This window comes from Engystomops pustulosus, chromosome 4 (genome assembly GCF_040894005.1).
Source record: "Engystomops pustulosus chromosome 4, aEngPut4.maternal, whole genome shotgun sequence".
In the NCBI taxonomy this organism is placed as follows: domain Eukaryota; kingdom Metazoa; phylum Chordata; class Amphibia; order Anura; family Leptodactylidae; genus Engystomops; species Engystomops pustulosus.
This window is the reverse complement of record NC_092414.1, coordinates 83,758,431-83,777,870: the sequence shown is the minus strand read 5'-3', so window position 1 is coordinate 83,777,870 and position 19,440 is coordinate 83,758,431. Positions and strand designations below refer to the sequence as shown.

At 41.7% G+C, this 19,440-nt stretch overlaps 2 protein-coding genes across 7 annotated transcripts in view; one reads left to right on the top strand and one right to left on the bottom strand.

The window, feature by feature from the left end:
- TMTC3 (transmembrane O-mannosyltransferase targeting cadherins 3) overlaps positions 1–10,099 on the bottom strand; it is a 54,691-nt gene extending 44,592 nt beyond the window's left edge. For 2 of the 4 annotated variants that reach the window (XM_072146525.1, XM_072146527.1), the window contains exon 1: positions 10,024–10,099. In XM_072146525.1, the coding sequence (XP_072002626.1) occupies positions 10,024–10,073 (50 nt within the window). In that variant the 5' untranslated portion in view covers positions 10,074–10,099. The other 2 variants (XM_072146528.1, XM_072146526.1) reach the window with 2 other exon arrangements.
- CEP290 (centrosomal protein 290) overlaps positions 9,987–19,440 on the top strand; it is a 101,177-nt gene continuing 91,723 nt past the window's right edge. For 2 of the 3 annotated variants that reach the window (XM_072146524.1, XM_072146521.1), the window contains exons 1-5: positions 10,136–10,307; positions 13,859–13,981; positions 14,113–14,190; positions 14,539–14,608; positions 17,024–17,070. In XM_072146524.1, coding sequence (XP_072002625.1) covers positions 13,880–13,981; positions 14,113–14,190; positions 14,539–14,608; positions 17,024–17,070 — 297 coding nt within the window. In that variant the 5' untranslated portion in view covers positions 10,136–10,307; positions 13,859–13,879. The other variant, XM_072146523.1, reaches the window with a different exon arrangement.

Sequence of the window (19,440 nt, the reverse complement as noted above, 5' to 3'; positions counted from 1 at the left end):
AATTTATATATCTTTAGGAATCTATTTTTACAAAACTTGCTTAGAAAAATGCCACGAATTGCAAAAGGTCATGGAGACATACTGTAAGCCTCATCAGGTCGATGACATTCCCAGGAGGGCCTCAGTTTTACATGTCACAATGGGTGGCCCCTGGCCACCACAGCCATGGCTTTGGATACAGGCCTTGCCACAATGTGTCTGTAGCCTTAGAAATCGGCTGCTGATTTCCCTGTCAGTACAAATATTCTCATTTTCCCAGCTCACACTATGAGTTCTTTGTTCCGGAATCACAGTTGACCTCTGCATTTGACCACACATTCATATGACAGCAACTTGAAGAAACAAACCCATTTTCTTAAGTCAAAAGTTAATTGTAGCTGCAGAAACTTCACAAAAAAACCAGAGCGTTCATATCAGAAATAGGTCATGCAATACTGAAAGAGCCAAAGAGCAGCGATTATTAGAGACTGAGAAGCAAGGAAAGGTCAGAAAGGGCCTCATATTAGCAGCTGGCTTAATAGAAACATAAAAGGTCACCACAAGACCCAAACAAGTATCATCAGCTAGCCCATTGACATATTATTAGACGGGAAACCTATCCAAAAACAATGAAACGCGACTGGCAGTCAGATAAAACACAGTAAACAAATTCTGCGCTCTTAGCATTGCTCCTAGAGATGGTACTATACTATGGACACATTACTACAAGTGCTACCAATCCGGCCTAGTGCAACAGTCCAAGCAGAAAAAGGTGCAAATTGCCTACAGATTTCAGTAGGGAAAATACCAAGTGTTAGGCTGGCGGAACACGTGGCTTTTTGAACCTGTTTTTTAAGCAGTCCGTTAAGAAACACAGAACGTTTAAAAATGCACACGTTTTTTGAAAATGCTTCCATTTTTGACAAGTTTTACCAATTATCTTCATTAAAACTGGTCAAAAGCGGACGGATTTAAAAAAAAACGCATGCATTTTTTAATGGACTGCTTAAAAACGTCCCAAAAACGGGTTCAAAACGCCACGTGTGCCGCCAGCCTTAGGGTGCTGCTACATGTTGCGGTCTTGGACCGTTTTAACGCATGCGTATTTGAATGTTTACCATGCGTTTGGCTGCTCTGAAGCCGTTTATCTTCATTTCTATAAGTGTAGGCAGCTGGGAAACAGATTAAAACCAGCCAAGCGGATGGTAAGCTTACAAAAACGCATCCGTTTAAAAACAGTCCAAGAACACCCAGTGTGCCACCACCCTTAAACTTTTAAGACTGCAGCCTATTTTATTTCATTTCCACTTTTTACTGCCCATCTTGAAAAATCCATAACTTTTTATTGTACAGAGCTTTAGGAGGGCTTATTTTCTGAGTAAGAAATTGTACTTCCTAGTGGCGGTATTTTATATTAAATGCAAAGTACTGGGAAACTGGAAAAAAAATACTGAATGTGGTGAAATTGACAAAAAAAAAACATTTGCAACACTTTCTTGTGAGCTTCCCTTTTACAGCTTTCACTGTGCGCTCCAATTGACATCTCTACTTTGTTCTTTGGGTCAGTATGATCACGATGATACCACATTTATAAAGATTTTAAAAAATGAGAGCTTTTTGTACAAAAAAAGGCTTAGTTTCGCCATATTCAAATACCAATTACTTTTTTTTTTTTTTAGAACCGAATGATATTTTGATCACTTCATATTCAAATCCGTGTGTTTTGTGAAATGGAGAAAAAGTGGAAATTCAGTCATTTAGGCGCTGTTTTCTGTTACTGGTTTCATCTCCAGGAGTAATTGTTTTTATATTTTGATAGATTAGGCATTTTGTGTATTGTATTGTATTGTATTGTTTTAAACCTTATAAATTTTGTTTTACTGTATTTCTAGGCCCCTTAGGGTACTTGGAGCATATTGTAAAATCACTGCATCTGTAAAAGCTGGATGACTGCAAAACAAAAGATGTCGCAGATCCAATTCCTGCCCATCTCTGCTGTGGGGGTAGTCACCTCCTGTGAATATCGGCAGAGAAGGGCTGCAAGCAATGGCGCATGACCTGTTACTTGCAGAGCACAAAATGAAGACCATATTGTGTGATCCCATGACACCAACTTTACACCATTGGTATCTTTTAATAGTTGTAAGGTGACATTTTTTGTGGGACCAGCCACATCTATGCCGCTTGTCCACTTTCAATCCTCAGAAAAACGTCCCAAGTGAATAAATCCACATGCAACTTTTCTCTTTCAGTGACCATAGCTGTAGTACAAAGAACATCCTTTTATATACAGAGGCCAGGACTCCTTCTCTGGCCCCTGTCTTCTTCCATCTCACAGCGGTGATGGCTAATAATGGGAGTGAAGTGCTCCAGGGGTCACACGCTTCCAGGTGTCGGGGCTTCTCGTGCCAATGCCGGGGGAAGAAGTGTACACTGCTCCCTCTGTGAAGATAGCCAAGCGCTGCCCCTCTCTGCCATGTGCTTGATTTATGCTGGATAGGCACGGATACCAGGTAACCTTTGCCTGCTCCCCTGTGATTTAAAGTGCCAACATATATTTACTGGCAACCACTCTGCTGCCCCACTCTCTACACACCCCTCCCCTCCTTGACCCCTGCACTCTCTCAGAAGTGTAAGCACCATGACCTGACCCCTCTCCTCCTGGATTGCATCAGCATTTGAGGGCCGACATCTAAATATTTAACCTTTATTGTAATTTCCTTCCACAAGTTAATGTTTTCACTACCTGACAGTCTATATAACCATTTTTAGGTATAATTACCAGCATGGTGTCTGAAGGGGGGATCGTGATGTCACAAGGGGTTCCTGGAGATGAGGGGTTTGTAGACATGCAGAGAAGCTACATCCTCTCTTCATGTATGTTTATACAGATCATTAATAACATCCTATATGATCAGTGTTACCATTAAATCACTGTCAGATTTATATAATGTGCTCCCTGGTATTTGAAAAATTGTAATTAGAAAAAAAATATTTAAAAATGACAACCCATTGAGAAATATATTTCACATTGACTTTTAGGCATGCCATTGCTTTCTCTTACTTTCCGCCTTTTTAACACTTGCATGATGCAACAACATCACACGAGCAGCCATAGATCATCTCTGCTAGATGGGGAGGGGGGCAGTATATACTATTACAAGACAGTCAAGGAGGCTGGTTGACCCATAAAGCTCCTTGCGTATAACAGTGTGACAAAGGTTTTCTACTACTAGTTATAGGAGTTGACAAGTGAATTCTGTAATAGAGCACATGGAAAACTTAATTTGGCTGGAGTGTTCCTATGTGGCCCCACAATAAAGAAAATGCTTTCAAAGGGGCTACGGTACTTCAGCAGTATACATTTTTATCTTTTACTGTATACTGTTATATGACATTAGGTATAGGGGACCTTTGGCTTTAAAGAAAACCTACCATGGGGAATCTACTCAGAAGTAGATCTTATGGTAGATTCCTCCTGCCTGCCTTTGCCCTAATCTGTAATTTAATAATCCTGGAACCTAACATAACTTGTGAGAAAATTTTAGTAATATGTAAATTAAAAAGTTAGGTGAGGAAGGAGGAATCTACAATCAGATCTACTTCTGATAGTGGATTTCTCATGGTAGGTTCCCTTTAAGTCAACAATTTAGTAACCAAATAATATTTTTAGCCACATCTTGTTATTTGGAGTGATTTAAGTATGTTCTCTGCACATATGAATCTGAATAAAGTGATAATAACAGATTTGCTGCCATCCATAAAGGAAGCATCAGGAGACCCATAAAAGACTGACAATATTAGGCGCTCTATGGACAACCAAAGTGTGAATTTATCTTTTCTGCAGATTTCAAGAATGTTGACGACAGAACAGTGTCTTGAGAGTTATAAAATATACTACAGTCCGGAGCTGACCTCCCTGGCTGTTGTAATGACTGCATAAAAGGTCATTTTCTGGGATAGTATTCTGTGGAAGCCAGGAGAGGATCAAACGGGATGTCACGAGACCTCCCTTACAAAAGGCAATTCTGAGGTTAAAGGGAACCTGTCACCAGGGACCTCATTTTTCACTAAAGACAGGTTGCTGTAGCTTATTACACCTGCAGTGCAAATCTGCCTTTCTGCCTTTTCTATGCATTTGCATTACAATATAATTGTGTGTTATAACTTACTCTTGCTCCATGACAAAATCCTGGGGTAGTCACAGGGGCTGGACTTTGGTTTGGATGCATTTCAAAAAACAACATGTGCCTTGCCTGTGTTGCTCCTCAGAGCTTGGCCCCCACCTTTGTGCTCCTGTCTAGCTCCTCCTCCTGCTTCTTCTCAGAGGTCACAGCCTGGTCAGCCTGACATCAGTGGGGGAGGGACAAGCTGTACAGGAGCACAAACATGGAGACAGCCTGCAGCTCAGACAAGTCACATGTTGTTTTTTGAAATGCATCCAAACCAAAGCCCAGCCCCTGTGACTACACCAGAATATTGTCAGGGTGCAAGAGTAAGTTATAACACACAATTATATTGTAATGCAACTGCTTAGAAAAGGCAGAAAGGCATGTTTGTACTGCAGGTGTCATGGGCTTTTAGAATCTGTGTTTAGTGAATAATGAGGTCCCTGGTGACAGGTTCCCTTTAAGGGGTAATTACAAAGCGTACAGATCTAAAAAAAAATGGCCTTCAGCATTACACATAACTAGGTCTCTGAATGATGTCACATGAGAAGAGAAGGGTTATGCTAGGATGTCAATCTCCACCCCTGTGACTCCACACAGGTCTTTTTCTGTGTAATGCTGAATCTAGATAGTAATATAAAGTCCAGCTCACCTCCAACCAGTGTAGAGTGCCTGATGTGGCGCGGATCCCCCCCTCTGTAAGGGCCATGGCAGACTGTGCAAAAAAAGATTCCAAATCCAGCCATGTCGAAGGCAACTCATAATATTAAGGCATAATATTAAAATCCCAGCGTGTTTCTGGACGACGAGTTTCAAACGGGTGAACCATTCTTAGTCATGGATCAAAGAATGATGACTAAGAGCCATGACTAGGAACGTTTCCCCTGTTTGAAATGTGTCGGCCAGAAACATGCTTGGATTTTAATATTATGCCTTAATAAAGTACGAGTTGCCTTCGACACGGCTGGATTCAGAATCTTTTTTGCACATTAACGCTGAATCTCACAGCATATAGAGGTACATCACTGTCCTGAATAACAGGCTGCTGTTGTCAATCCTTATCTCTTGCATAAAATGAATAGCACCTATGAAGAGGTGTAAATGGACAACCCATTGATAGAAGTGTGTGATGTTTAAAGGGGTTGTCCAACTATTATAAATATTTAACAGCCTGAAAGGCCGCCCAGAAGTTGTCGGATCGGAGCTTCTGTGTCCCTGTAAACAAACAGGGGCATGACACCGACGAAACACAGAAGCAGGTCAGTAAATAGTTTTAAATAGCCCTTCCCAAACTGGTTGCTAAATTTTTATAATACTCAGACAACCCCTTTACCTCCCTAGCAGCCAGGCTTTATAAAACCTGAATGTCCAAACAGATTTTCTGCCATAACTTTTAAGTAGTTCCATCAGCCTGGCAATATGATAACTTGTTTAAGTGGGAATGCATTGTATCATTAATTGTCCACATTTTATGGCTTATATCAGTGGTGGCGAAGCTATGGCACGGGTGCCAGAGTCGACACTAAGAGCCCTTTCTGTGGGCACCCAGGCTATTGCCCCAGAACACCAGACAGAACTCAAAGAACCTTCCTGCAATTCCAAGCAACTTAAAAGATGCTTCTTCCAGACATATTTTGATACTTATTTCGCTACTTGGGACTGTAGAAAGAGGGAGAATGAATAAACAGGGCCCCATGATTTTTTCTGTACAGAGGGACACTGGAAAGAAGCTAAAATGATGAAAATTTTCCATCTTTCTACTGTGTTGCTGTCCTCAGGAGGCTAATTTGATTAAAAGTTGTTGAACAGGGAGCAATAAGATACTGCTTTAATTTTTGGTTGGTACCTCACGATAGATATTTTTGGGTTGCAGTTTGGGCACTCGGCCGCTAAAAGATTCGCCATCACTGCCTTATATTATAGTAGCGGTTTTTAATGGAGGGGTGGTTGGAAAAAAACAGCACCTACAGCATCCATCCCTGCTGTTATCCTGAATATATAAAGAAGTCATCAAAAACTGAAAGAATCTTTTTTGTCTTTTCATTTCCATTTTTCACTCCCCCAGTTCTATGGAAAGGGGGGTGATTTAAATTTTTTTAATTATATTTTTACTTTCACTATTTTTCAGACCCCCTAGGGTACATTAACCCTAGGTTGTCTGCTCTATCCTACCATATACTGCCATACTACAGTATGGCAGTATGTGGGGATTTTCATCCTCATTCATTAAAATGTGCAAATCGCACATTGTAATAAATGGGTTAAAATGAGACAGCCTCGGGTCTTCGGAAGGCTTTTTGAAGCCGGCAGCGATCCACGGGATAAAACCGATCGCGGGTGTTACCAGTAAGCCTTTGCTGCAATATGCAGCAAAGATTTACCGGCTATGGAGAGGCCTCGGCCCGTGAGCCCTCTCCATGTACCTGCACCATACTATTACGGAGCGCGTCGGTAAGGGGTTAAAGTACAACTACCACTTGGATAGTCATGATCTAAGAGAGTAGGTGTAAATTAAAGCACGGAGGTGTGCAGGATTAAAAGATGAAGAAGCGCTGGGCAGCCCGCGTTACATGCACTGGAGCTCTCAGCGCTAAATCGCATATTTTTAAAAGAGGTTTTTTTCCGCAAGTTACCTGCAATGAAAACATGTTCTGTTATAGATAAGTAAAGCCAACACAAGTTTGAATTGTGACTATCCATGTGGTAGTTTTTCATTTAGTATATTCATGAGCCCCTAATTAACTTCTTTTGGGCATCCAGGATTACTCCGGTCTCTTTTTGTGTAGATGACCTGTAACATAGGAAGCCACAGAATAGGAGAAGTGACAGAAGTTCGATCAGTAACATATGTACTGGTGAATCCACTTCCACTGTACCACCTCCTACGGCTACTGAAGTTTTGCTATTTGGGATTTCATTCCATGACTTGAGCTGATAACTTTCATGGTACAAGTCAATTCTACTAAACACTATACACAAGTGTGTGATCACTACCACAAACCACTGGCCCTTTATGTACCATATACCCAGGGACGGGCTGCAGCGCTCATATAGGGCAAGTCATGGTATAATTAGAGACTGGCGGGGGATTGATAAGTATGGGTTCAGCTTGGGATGCCATTCAAACTCATTAGCATTTTTTTACCACATGCTGCCCATGAGGGAATCAGACTGACAGGAGCTGAAATCATACCCCCAACACAAGCTCTAGTGCAAAATTTAGCAGATGGAGTAGTACATTTCCAGATGCCCTTCTCAAGAGGAATCCATCTGGCGACACATTTACACCAAAATTAAATAACTTTGTGTTTCAACCCCCTACTACTTTTTGTCATCCAACGACTGAAAACCCAACCAATGCAGTGCCCGTTTTATCTGTATAAGCGGACAGAGCGGTATCCATCCTGTATATCCTTAGGGTGCGTTCACACGTTCAGTTTTTCTGATGCAGTTTTTGAAGCTAAAAGCAGGTGTGGATCATCATGGGTGAGAACATATAATTGGGAGCCAGTATTCCTGCTCTTTTTTTAACTCCACTTCTGATTTGGACTTCGAAAACTGAAAAACTGAACATATGAAGGCACCCTCAGTAAGCTGAAGATCTTGAGCTTTGGAAATTGCAAATGAATTGGTTAGAAATGATTAAAATTGCCACGTTATAAAACACTGCTAGCGCCTGTAGGCATCACCGGTACCACAATTCTCATTGTTGTTCAAGAAGAGTGGTGTCAATCCCTTAAAAAGATGAAAGATAAAAAATAAAATAAAGGTTCACATTCATTACAAAGTTGCACAAAAGTCAACCCAACCATCACCGGCTTCTTGTACCAGCAATTAAACTGTATCTCAGGGGTTTAATGGCAGCATCCACAAACGACAACACCTTTATAACTAAAGCTCTCCAATTAATTGGCATTATTGAGTTAAAGGGGTTTTCCAGGTAGGTTCTCCTGGACCGAGGAGCGGTTATTAAAGGGAACCTGTTATAAGAAATGGACCTAATAAACCACTACGAGCATTTTTTTCAAGAAGCTTAACACCTTTCAGATCATGCAAACAGGCAGAAAAGAGTGCACCAAAAGGCTCTTTTAACCAATATAGAAACCCATGCCATACATTTACCCTTGACATTTACTTAAAGACTTACCCCTGAGGAAGTCGTTATTACGATGAAACGCGTGGGAAGCCAACCACCCCTGTCCACCTTAATCCCCGTCTGTTTGTATGGCGGTCCACTAACAGAGATTTATAGGTGGCATTACTCTTCCTTTTGTTTATCTTAGGCATAGGTCAGCTTGACCATGCAATTATTGTGGTGATTTTTTGTGCCTACTTGCTCTGAGAGGTTATAATTGTAACACTTAGTTATACATGTTTACATTTATTGTTGCCTGGTTACTTGGTCTGTGTACTCAGCACGTGACTTTTACTCTAGGTGCTTGCTGTGCTTGATCTTATGCTATATGGTTACAACTGTGTGGATATCTACCAAGCACAGATTTTGGACTTGAGGCACTTGTTGCACTTTTGATACTCAGTCGGCCAGAGAGGTTTTTTTTTTTTATCACTACTTAGTGATTGACAGTGGGTGTTTCACTGATGACAACACTGGGTCACAGTGTGATTACTATGTACATTTTATGTTTTAAATGTATGTCATGGGTTTGTCTGTTTTTCAAGAATAATAAAAAGATTATCTATGGTTTCTATATTGATTAAGAGAGCCTTTTGGTGCATTCTTTTCTGCCTGTTTGGATATTACAACTTGTGCATTGGCTCATATAAAACTATCAGCCGCCCCTCTTTCTATGTTGTATACTTTCCAGATCATGGTTATTTCCTGGCTCAGCGAGGTACAAAGTCAAGGAGGTGGAGAGTTGAAGTTGAGCTCTCCTCCCATGTGATTATAATATAATGATAATAATAATGCTTATATAGCACACACAGATTATGCAGTGCTTCATAGAGCTTGCCAAATCAACCTACCAGTATGGTTTTGGAGTGTGGGAGGAAACCAGAGGAAAACCATGCAAATTGACATGATGCAACAGACTTCAGATCTGCCTAGTGATGTTTCTGGATGCAGGACTATCAATTACAGTGAAGAAGGCAATCTGAGAAAGGAGAGCTTGACTTTAGTGCTAAATTCTCCACCTCCTTGACTTTATACAACTAATTCACATCTCACTTCAAGGCTGATTTTCTGGATGATGCCATAATAAAGGACCAAGAAAGAAACAAGACCTGGAAGGTGTTCAGCTGCATCACAACACACTATTAGTGGTTTATTATTTGAGTATCTGATGACAGGTTCCCTTTTAACTAGAAGGTTCTCTTATGTCTCTCCACGCCCCAACATGAAAAAAGGGACAATATCCTGACAGCCACATTCTGTGGCTAATACAGAATGATGGGGGCATACAGAAAGTATATAAGTATGTGGCGCCCCCTATCTCCCCCAGAAGGTGAGCTCAGGGTGCACCTCACATCTCCTCCTGGTGGTCTTCCTTAGTGAATACTTAGGGGTATCTTCTCCCCCCACCTGCCCGGGTCACTTACTAGCTTCTCCCTGAGGTAGGGCTGCTCTCTATGCGGCTTCCTCCCATGGCTGAGCTCTGTACACACTACACAGCAGCTTCAATGGGCTTCTCTCTGAGCTCTGTGAGCCGCCATGACAGAGCAGTGAGGCAGCTCCACCTCCCGGCTTCACACACCCGGATATTACCTCATGGGGCCGGGTAGGAAGTGTCTAGAGCATTGGAGAAGCTCAACTGCTCATAGCTTATCACTATCGATAAAAATATGTAAAACCGCCCTGTGTAGACAAGCGCTGACACCCGCAGCTCCCTGAAAACTTCACAGCAATGTAACGTACGGTATAGACCATACGGCAATGACTCCTGGGGGCGTGACTACGCGATCCATAACGAGGCATGACCCGCAGGCTGCCACCGTTACTACGTACCGGAAGCTTGTGTCAGGTAGGTCGCTGTATCCTAGCAACTGTCCCCAGCCGTCTGTGTTCCCGTCCTCCTGTGCGGTGTCGCTCCAGGGCTGGAGGGATATTATTGTCCACGACGTGACAGACAGCGCTCCCTAACAGTAACATCATGTCAGATCGGGCACAGCTCTAAGTCACTGCTGTACGAGACAGACCTGGTGAGTCGCTGGGTTACGGCATCACATCGGGGCAGCAGGTGCCGGTGCGGTTACTGTGCGGCATCTTATATTCTGCTATCTGTGCGCCTTGATGTCTATAGGTGGCATCCCTGTATCCCCAGAGCAGAGTGTGCCCCATGTACTATCAATGACCCTGGTGCCTACCGCTGGTACATTACTGGGGCAGTATACAGGCGGTCCCCGACTTACAGACAACCCCTAGTTACAAACGGAGCTCTGGATGTTGATAATTTACTGTACTTTAGCCCCAGGCTACAATAAACAGATGTAACAGTTATTAAAGGTGTCTGCGATTAAGCTTTATTATTAATCCTGGTTCTGAAGAGAGTCCAACATTTTTAAAATCCATTTGTCACAGTCGCCAAAAAAAAATTTGGCTGGGGTTACAATTATAAAGTATCTGGTTCCTACTTTCAAACAAATTCAACTTAAGAACAAACCTACAGAACCTATATATTATATGTAACCCGGGGACCGCCTGTAAATCCTGGCCGGTGACTAATCATCTGCCATACTGGGCAGACCATTTTACCGAATTGCGCCAACACGTTCTGCCAAGGACCCACAGCGCAAATTTACCAGTAGGGTGCATTTTTTAACTCACGACATGATATTATATGCTTATGGTTTCCCCAGCTGCTTTTAAACTTTGCAATTCTGCCACAAAACTGAGCCCACTGCAGTAGATTTTTGTGAAATTCCACATTATTTGCTTGTTGGATCTGCTGCACACTTTGTGTTACCAATGAGCAGGTTATGTCATTGAAACTGGTGAAATCTGCAGATTCAAAGAAGGAATTGATTTGTTGTGGATTTTAAAATCTTCCCTTCTGTTTTCTTTTAGCCTATCTACAGTCATAGCATAATGGCTATTCCTCATATATCAGAAACCCGACAAATCAGCCGCTTTCTGATGCCTTTTATGACACAATTTTTGCCACGGAAGGGGCGGAGCTGCACCTTTTCCCAGTAAAGAAATGACATAATTTTTTCCATAATGTATGAATGAGGTTTTCATAACTCCCATACACTACACTTCTACGCTGCAGAAAACCTGCACAGCAAATCTCCATTAATACGCTATGTGTGTCAGCAGCCTCATGCCGCCACCGTATGGGATATCTTTTTACAGTGTGGGTAATCTCTAGTTGTAGAGAATATATTTCAGCCATTATAAGATTGTACATTCTTTTGTAACTTCCTACATCAGCATTCTTGTCAGCTTCTGGTCTCGCAAATATGGTGTGGTGTCTGTATGTTTGCAGCCATGTTCACACATGGTGTTTGCGTTGTGTTTCAAAATGCAATGCACACACCTCTTTTATTTTACTTCACTAGGTGATCGCTTGAGGAGTCTGTGCAATGTGTTTTTAAGTGTAATGTGTGAACATGGCCTTAGGCTTCCTGCACATGAAGTTGCAGTTCTTGGACTATGAACAACGTGCCCAAGGTCCCTTGTTTGCGGCCTGTGTGCCACTGGCATGTGTGGTCCGCTTACACCCCAGTGACAATAGAAAAAGACTGCTGAGCCGTAACCTCTAGCAGTGTTCAGACCTCCTTCCTCTATCTTTTGCAGCTCAGGCAGTCGGCTCATACTCCGGGCCATGGAATCCATAGCCATGGGGCCGTAGAAATAAATGAGTACATGTGCTAACATCACACATCCCAATTACATGTTCAAGTGCCGTACCAAGATATAATTGCCGTTAGAGGAGATGGATTCTAATTCCTGGTTGGAATGATATAAAATTACACATACAAAGGTGTAATTAAGGCCAAATCACCTTTATGGGTGAATTAGAATAGCCCTGTAAATAGCTGAGTTGTATCACCACTGAATGTGTGAGTGACAATTCAGTTCATGCTATGTGGAGCTAATATTAAACTCTTCTTAAATTAAAAATCTTCTTAAAGGGATTGCCCAACTCAAATTAATAGCTGTTTTAATGCAGCAGTAGTATTAACTAGTAAAATACGTAAAGCTACTTAACTTCTCTGTTCCAGCACCTGGTGCTGGTTTCAGCTGCTGCACCTCCTATTTGGTTGTCATCTGATCATATGCCAATCAAAGGCACAGTGTTACTGTTCTTAATGGTGACCTCTACACAAGCTGCTAATCCACATGATGAGATATAATATGCTGACCGATGAGGGTCCAACCGTTGTGACCCCTGGAAATCACAGTAGGCATCCCATTTTCTAGAATGAATAGAGCGAAAGGTCAGGCATGTATCCAGCCCCTCAATTCACTGTCAATCAGACTGTCAGAGATGGTCAAGTATAGCGCTCGTCTACCTCCACGCAGTGCCCTAGGTGATGAATAGCGCCATTCCACATCGGAAATGAAGGGGAGCAGACCCCCCATTTGTTTGGTGGATGCTGGACACGGCGGTATATTCACCACCAGTCATAATGTTATCTCCTATTCCCTGGATAGCAGATAATAATGCATGGAGGGACAATCTCTTGGGCACCAACATTTGTCCCCAGTGCTACCTCAGGAATTTTCCAACTTTTCCATGTAGGATTGGCTTTACTCAAGAGACCCTGAGGTTGCGGTAACACCTGTATACGTGTCACAGATACATATAAACACAGTTTTACTCCCTCAAAAAAGCCCTATGTGTATAAATCTGCAGAGGACCTTTCCAACCCCTGTTGGATCGCAAGGTGTCCATTCATGGCTTTATCTCAGGCCCGATGTACGGTCCTGTGACTGCAGCAGTGTTCTGGTCACATGACCTTACACGGGGGCCGGGAGTAGCCCTAGCTGTCCATACATACACTTAGTTCCATCAGTCCCCTGTCCTCCAGTACACCGCGCACATACTGAGCACTGGGGGGTTAAGATAAATGCAGGGAATATGCAGTGTGCATCCTCTGCTTGTCCTTGTACAAATCACATATAACAGTGTAACAACTATAAATCACTGTTATCTGTGATGTACATAAAAGAACAGTAGAACAGTGCTCCTTGCTAGCTGTTGCCCCAGTTGAAAAATTAAAGCAAAACAAAAAAAAAACAAGTCGCCCTGTTCCCTCACATAAAAATCTTATTAAAAAAATGTCAAAAGTTTCAAATAGTCTGATCTGGGGTTGGGAAGAGGCGCCAGGGGGCCATAGTCTGGTCTGGGTTCTGGGTGGTAAGTGTCATCATCCATAGTCTGATATGTCTGGGGGAGGGGCACCATCAGCCATCATCTGGTTTGTAGGGGTGTAGTTTATGATGGGGTGTAAAAAGGTTGTTACTGAGCTATGGTAGCGTTGTGACACCCATAACAAATTTCTTCCATTGGCAGCATACCAGTCAGCATACATTACCTTCTGTAAAACAGGCATCTTATGATGGGAACCTGGATGTTTGTAGAACGTTGCCACCATCCATAGATCTACATGTTATTGGAAGAGCTCTTGTTTGTATGTCTTCAGTTTCATAATAAACATGTATAATAATAAATGGAGTCATCATGAGCATCTTACTTCAGGCCACATAAAAGTTCTCTTCTAAGTCTAAACTTCTGTTCATTCAGCCTAGATAACAGCTTTTCAAGATGGCTCCTTCCCTGGATTGGGGGAAGCTGATGAAGGTGGATCCCGATGCGCTTCCTACCCAAGAACGAGCAGCAGAGAAGATGCTGAAGACCTTGTCACAAGTAACTTTTGACGCTTTAGTAGTTGCAATCCTTCCATTATATTCAACACCATTCATGCCATCCATTCATTTATTTTATCTATATGAAATTTGTTTATATTTGGTGATTTTATCTATTCCATATTATTATAGGTGAACAGCAGCGATTTAGACGGAGAAAGCAATGAAAATCTGGTCCAGCTTTTCCGCATCACTCAGACCCTAATGAAGGTTTGAGGAAACAGTTTTTGTAGTTGATTGTATTAATTATTATTAATTGTATTAGCATTGTATAATCTTTCAGTTTTATATCAGATCTGATATTGTCTATAATTATGTTGCCATATAACACTTGTTAAAGGGAACCTGTCACCTAGGTTTTTTAGTTGTAAGCCCCTTATCACCAGGCTCCCTCTACCTCCAGGTTATCTATCTATCTATCTATCTATCTATCTATCTATCTATCTCTGCTCTACAAATGTTGTATTTTCGTCATAAGTTTCCTTCAAAATGTATGAAAATATGAGGTGTGTGGCTCTATCACTACAGTTTTATACTTGATCTTCCCTTTTCTGATAGATAAAATCTCAGGAAGTTGAGTTTGTATTAGAAGAAGCTGGGAAAGCAGCAGAAGAGCAAGCTAAGACTGGTAAATAGTCAATAACAGGTTTCTTTGCATACCCAGTAAATTTAACCACATGTCTATTGCTTTCATCTTTATGTTCCTTATAGTATCTGCTTTTAAATGGGTTTTCTAGGAATTCTGAAAAAACACATAAACCATGGCACAAATGGAAAAAAAAATAGTGTCCCGACCCTTCTTCCACTCCAGTGCTGCTCCTGCTGGTTGGACCTGAAGTGTTGGCAGTCACATGAGCTGCTGTTCCTATCTATGGCCTCAGTGAGACCCGTGACATCACTGGGACCATTCACTGGGTCAGGACACATTTATTTTTTCCTCACACCTGTCCTGTGAGATTTTCTAGAATTCCTAGGAACCCCTTTTCCCTACTTTGCACCTTTAAAGGAAATCTACCATTAAAATCCAGCATAGATAAACCAGGGACACTTACTCATAGATCCAGGTGATGTAACTGTGGTAATCTGCTTATATTTGTTATCCATTGCCTCCTTCCTTCTAAAACCGATTTTTGAAATTATTCTAATGAACCTGAAGGGCTACTGGGGCGGTTCTCTGAAACTTCCTATGCTGCAGTGAGATTACATCAGGTGGATAGAGGGGAAAGTGCTGAGGGAGCAGGAGAGGGGAAGACAGTGTAGCAGCCTGTGAAACTGCAGCATGGAGGTGATTTGGGAACTGCCCCAGGGGCCCTAAGGCTTTGCTTGAGGAAGGAGGCCATGGATAGCAAATATAAGCAGGCGAGAGGAAGAGGGGTGAGCACCACTCATCCCGCCCTTTCCATAGTAATATATGGCACACGACCCCGTATTCCGGTGAAATATAGGACGCGCCGTGCACCCATTGCCGGCTATGGGAGACGTATATACGCCGTATATACATCCCCCATACATGTGTGTGAATGTAGCCTTTTATGGTGTTTTTCACGCGGATGCAGGGTAATGGCTATCTTTTCTATGGCAATGGATCAGTGAAAAAAGCATTGCAACATGTATCAGACTCTGACATACATGCAACTGTAATGCATTTTTCACTGATCCATTGCCATAGAAAAGATGGGTATATCAGAGTTTGATGCATTTTTGATACATCCCCGTAGACTTGTATCATTTTTCACACTCATGTTTTGCGAAAGTATAGCATACTGCGAGTGTCACACACGTTGTGAACAAAAGTATGTATGAAACAAAACCATGTGTCTGAATATGTCTGAAACAATGGCATGCCATGTGCATGGAAAATGATCACGTGAAATGGGTCCAAATGTGTTTACTGAATGTTTATAATGCTCATAGCATAATACAGCCAGGAAGAGAGCAGGAAGGGTTAACACTCACAGCTGTGTAACAAACAGGAGAGAGAGACCTGTCTTCAATTTGGTACACAGATTTGTAACATTGTAACAAAGGGCACATGCAGCCTTTTCACCCGGCTGTCTCACTGCACCGTGCCCGAGCCTCTCTGCTTTCTATGGCGATCACGTACTTCTCCTCTCTCCTGCACCTGGCTGCATGCTCGCTTGGGCGAGTATTTGTCTGCGTGAATGAGGCCTAGGGTCCTTTTCACACGACCGTATGATTTAATTTTTTTTTCAGTCTTGTATTCCAGTGCCCTATTTTCTGTACATATAAATGACCTTTTTTAACCCTGTGTGCCACGTATATTACAGTATCCATTCCATATCCATACAAAATATGGTGGGTTGGCAAATTATGTTACTAGCTTGCCCAAACCCAAGATTTATGAATACTACACCTATATACAGCACCATACAGTGCTAAACGTTCCCATAGGCTTGTATGGGGTGTATGGAACAGAAATATGGAAGGATTATATTTTTTCACGTCTTGCTCGTGGTAAGATGCGGTGGGCAATATGGCCATCTAATAAATGACCGTATTGCCCATTGTAGTAAATGTGGCTGTGTGCTACTCGCATGAAGGTACATTATGTGTAGCACACAGCTGTTTTAATACATTCATGTGAAAGGAGTTTAGTAGAATTTCTTAATGAAGTATATTAGAAAAATGTGCACAACCCCCTCCCCCACAGTATCAAAAATCATCTGAAAAGACAGATACTCTTTAACTGAATGTACAAACCCTTTATTATACAATATAAATCTCAACTTCAAATACATTAAAAAGCAACCCTTAGGGTTTTGGCGTTCCGCATCAATAGAGTTGCGCATAATGGACATGTGTTTGTGAGCCCTAACTTTACTAGTGATATGAAATCTGCACCTGGTGTGTGACAGTATTGCACGCTTGTTATTGCTGCAGACTTAGTGCCAAAGACTCTAACACTACACTTTTCAGAGACGCTTCAAGATGCCATGTAGTAATCTTGATTTTTGACTACAATGTAAATAATACCTATACTTTTACTTGAGTGTAATATATTTCATTTCATTTTAATTTATAGAAAACCAATTAAGAAATAAAATTAAGCAACTGGAAAATGAAACTGAGGTAAGATTTGCAAACTATCCAGCAATGTTGTTTGCACAATTTTCTTTTTTAAGTTGTAACTCTGAATCCATAATAATATGACCCAATAGTCATATGTGATTCCCCCTTTCAAAACAAACATAATGATGCCCCTATTGTGTAGCCCCCATCTCCCTCCCCCCCACCCCCCCATAGAGCTATTAGAGTTATGGCTTTTTCTTTTCTGAAGCTACACATAAGAAATCTTCCTCAGAAGTAGTGAAGTGGGTGGAGACCAACTTCTTCCTCTCTTTGCACCAAAGCTGTTTGAGTTATAAGCTGCTCCGTGACTCCAATGGGATGGGAAGTAACTCAGAAGTAACTGAAATAACTTGGCAAACCCAGTGAGATGCCTACAAGTGCACACTGCATAATGTGTACATACATGCCTTTATAGTCCTGGCAACTTTCATTACATGCAGGAACATGCATCATGTAATAAGGAGTAGAAACCAGCAATAAAACAGTTATATGACGTTTAAAGTATGTGTTCTTTGGATCACTAAGGCTGATAGTGTGTTGTGGATAGTGTCCGGGTAGCAGAGGCAAAGGGGAAGAAGCTCCAGAGACGCGTACAATCCAGCTGAGGTGCACAGAGCGACAGAAAGTTCTACAGAATCTGGGGTGGAGGGACTGATGGGGAACAGGGAAGATCTTGTACTTTACTATTTTGTGTAGGAGACTTCAGCATCCACAGAGCAGTACAGAAACAGCTCTCCTGCTACACACCGATAGCACTGACCAACCAGAGAGTGTATGAAGCAGCAGTCCCTCTCCTCCAATCCTTATGTTTCTTGTGTAAACAAGATACAGTCTCACGGTCCTAAGCACCACAGCCAGGGGAGACAGTTACTGCAGGGACTGTATGCAGCACTGGAGGCGGCAGATGCGATGTGATGACATCATAACGTCTGCCAGCTTCAGAGCTGTGTACAGCGGCCACAGAGAGAAGAAGAGGAGAGGATTGCTGATGCTGTGGGGGATTTTTTTTACAAAGTTCTTTGGCTGCAGCCTGAGAACAGGTGTTCCATGGGTATAGTGGCCTATAGTACTTGAACCATAACAAGGTCTAATAACTGTTACAACATACATGCGGTCATGATGCTGTGACATACTATTCTTCAAAATTGTTTGGCAAAGGAGAAAGTGCTCCTCCTTCTGTGTGGTGGACATCACTCTCACAAGATCCCTAAGATAGCTGTAAATATTTCAGCCAATGGGTACAGTATTTCTGACCCATCTTCTTTTGAAGACCACAATACAGGCAGTCCCCTACTTAAGGACACACGACTTACAGACAACCCATAGTTACAGACGGACCTCTCTGCCTACTGTGACCTCTGATGAAGTCTCTGGAGGCTTTCCTATAGTCCCAGACTGCAATGATCAGCTGTAAGGTGTCTGTAATGAAGCTTTATTGATAATCCTTGGTCCAATTACAGCAAAAATTTTGAAACTTAAATTGTCACTGGGACAAAAGAAAAATATTTGTCTAGAACTTCAATTATAAAATATACAGTTTCAACTTACATACAAATTCAACTTAAGAACAAACCTCCAGACCCTATCTTGTACGTAACCCGGGGACTGCTTTAGATTTTCTTAGCTTTTAAAGGACATCTACCACCATGATGAAGGATTGTAAACCAAGCACACTTACATACTGGTGTGTGTCCCCTCTGACAGGATTTGCTCTTCTTTAAGCTTCTTATGCCCTTGTTTACACATTATGCAAATTAATCCAAGGGGCTCCATTCTCCATTAACCCTAATGCAGGCCGGGGCCACTCAGGCTGATTTGCATATTTTTAAAACCCTATTTTTGTAAAAACCAGGGAATAAGAAACTAAAAGAAGAGCAGCTACTGCCAAAGGGGCACACATCAGTATGCCAGTGTGCTTGTTTTACAATCCTTCATTCTGGTGGTAGGTGTCCTTTAAAGCCTAAACAGCAACACTCTTTTTTTACAGTCAAAAATAGTTTTATATGTCTCTTACTTATACAGTGTGATTATATATCAATATATCTTCATGCAGAAATATGTTATGCCTATATGGAAGACTTGATAAAGAGGAGTTCAGAGTGTCTTACTTTGGCAGAGTTAGTGCCTTGTAGTAAATTAGGACAGTGCTAATTTTATAAGCTTCTGCTTCCTTTATAGTTGAGTATAACAGAATATTAACACCAACATCTCATTTGTCTCATAAAGTTTTACTATACATGTGACTCGCTACTCCTCATAAAGAGTTATGTCATTTCTTTGTACCGTAATTGAGCTGCTATAACACTCTACAAATCTATCCAGATAAATGTGCTTACCAAACATAGTGATGTTCTTCTTTTACTTCTGGTT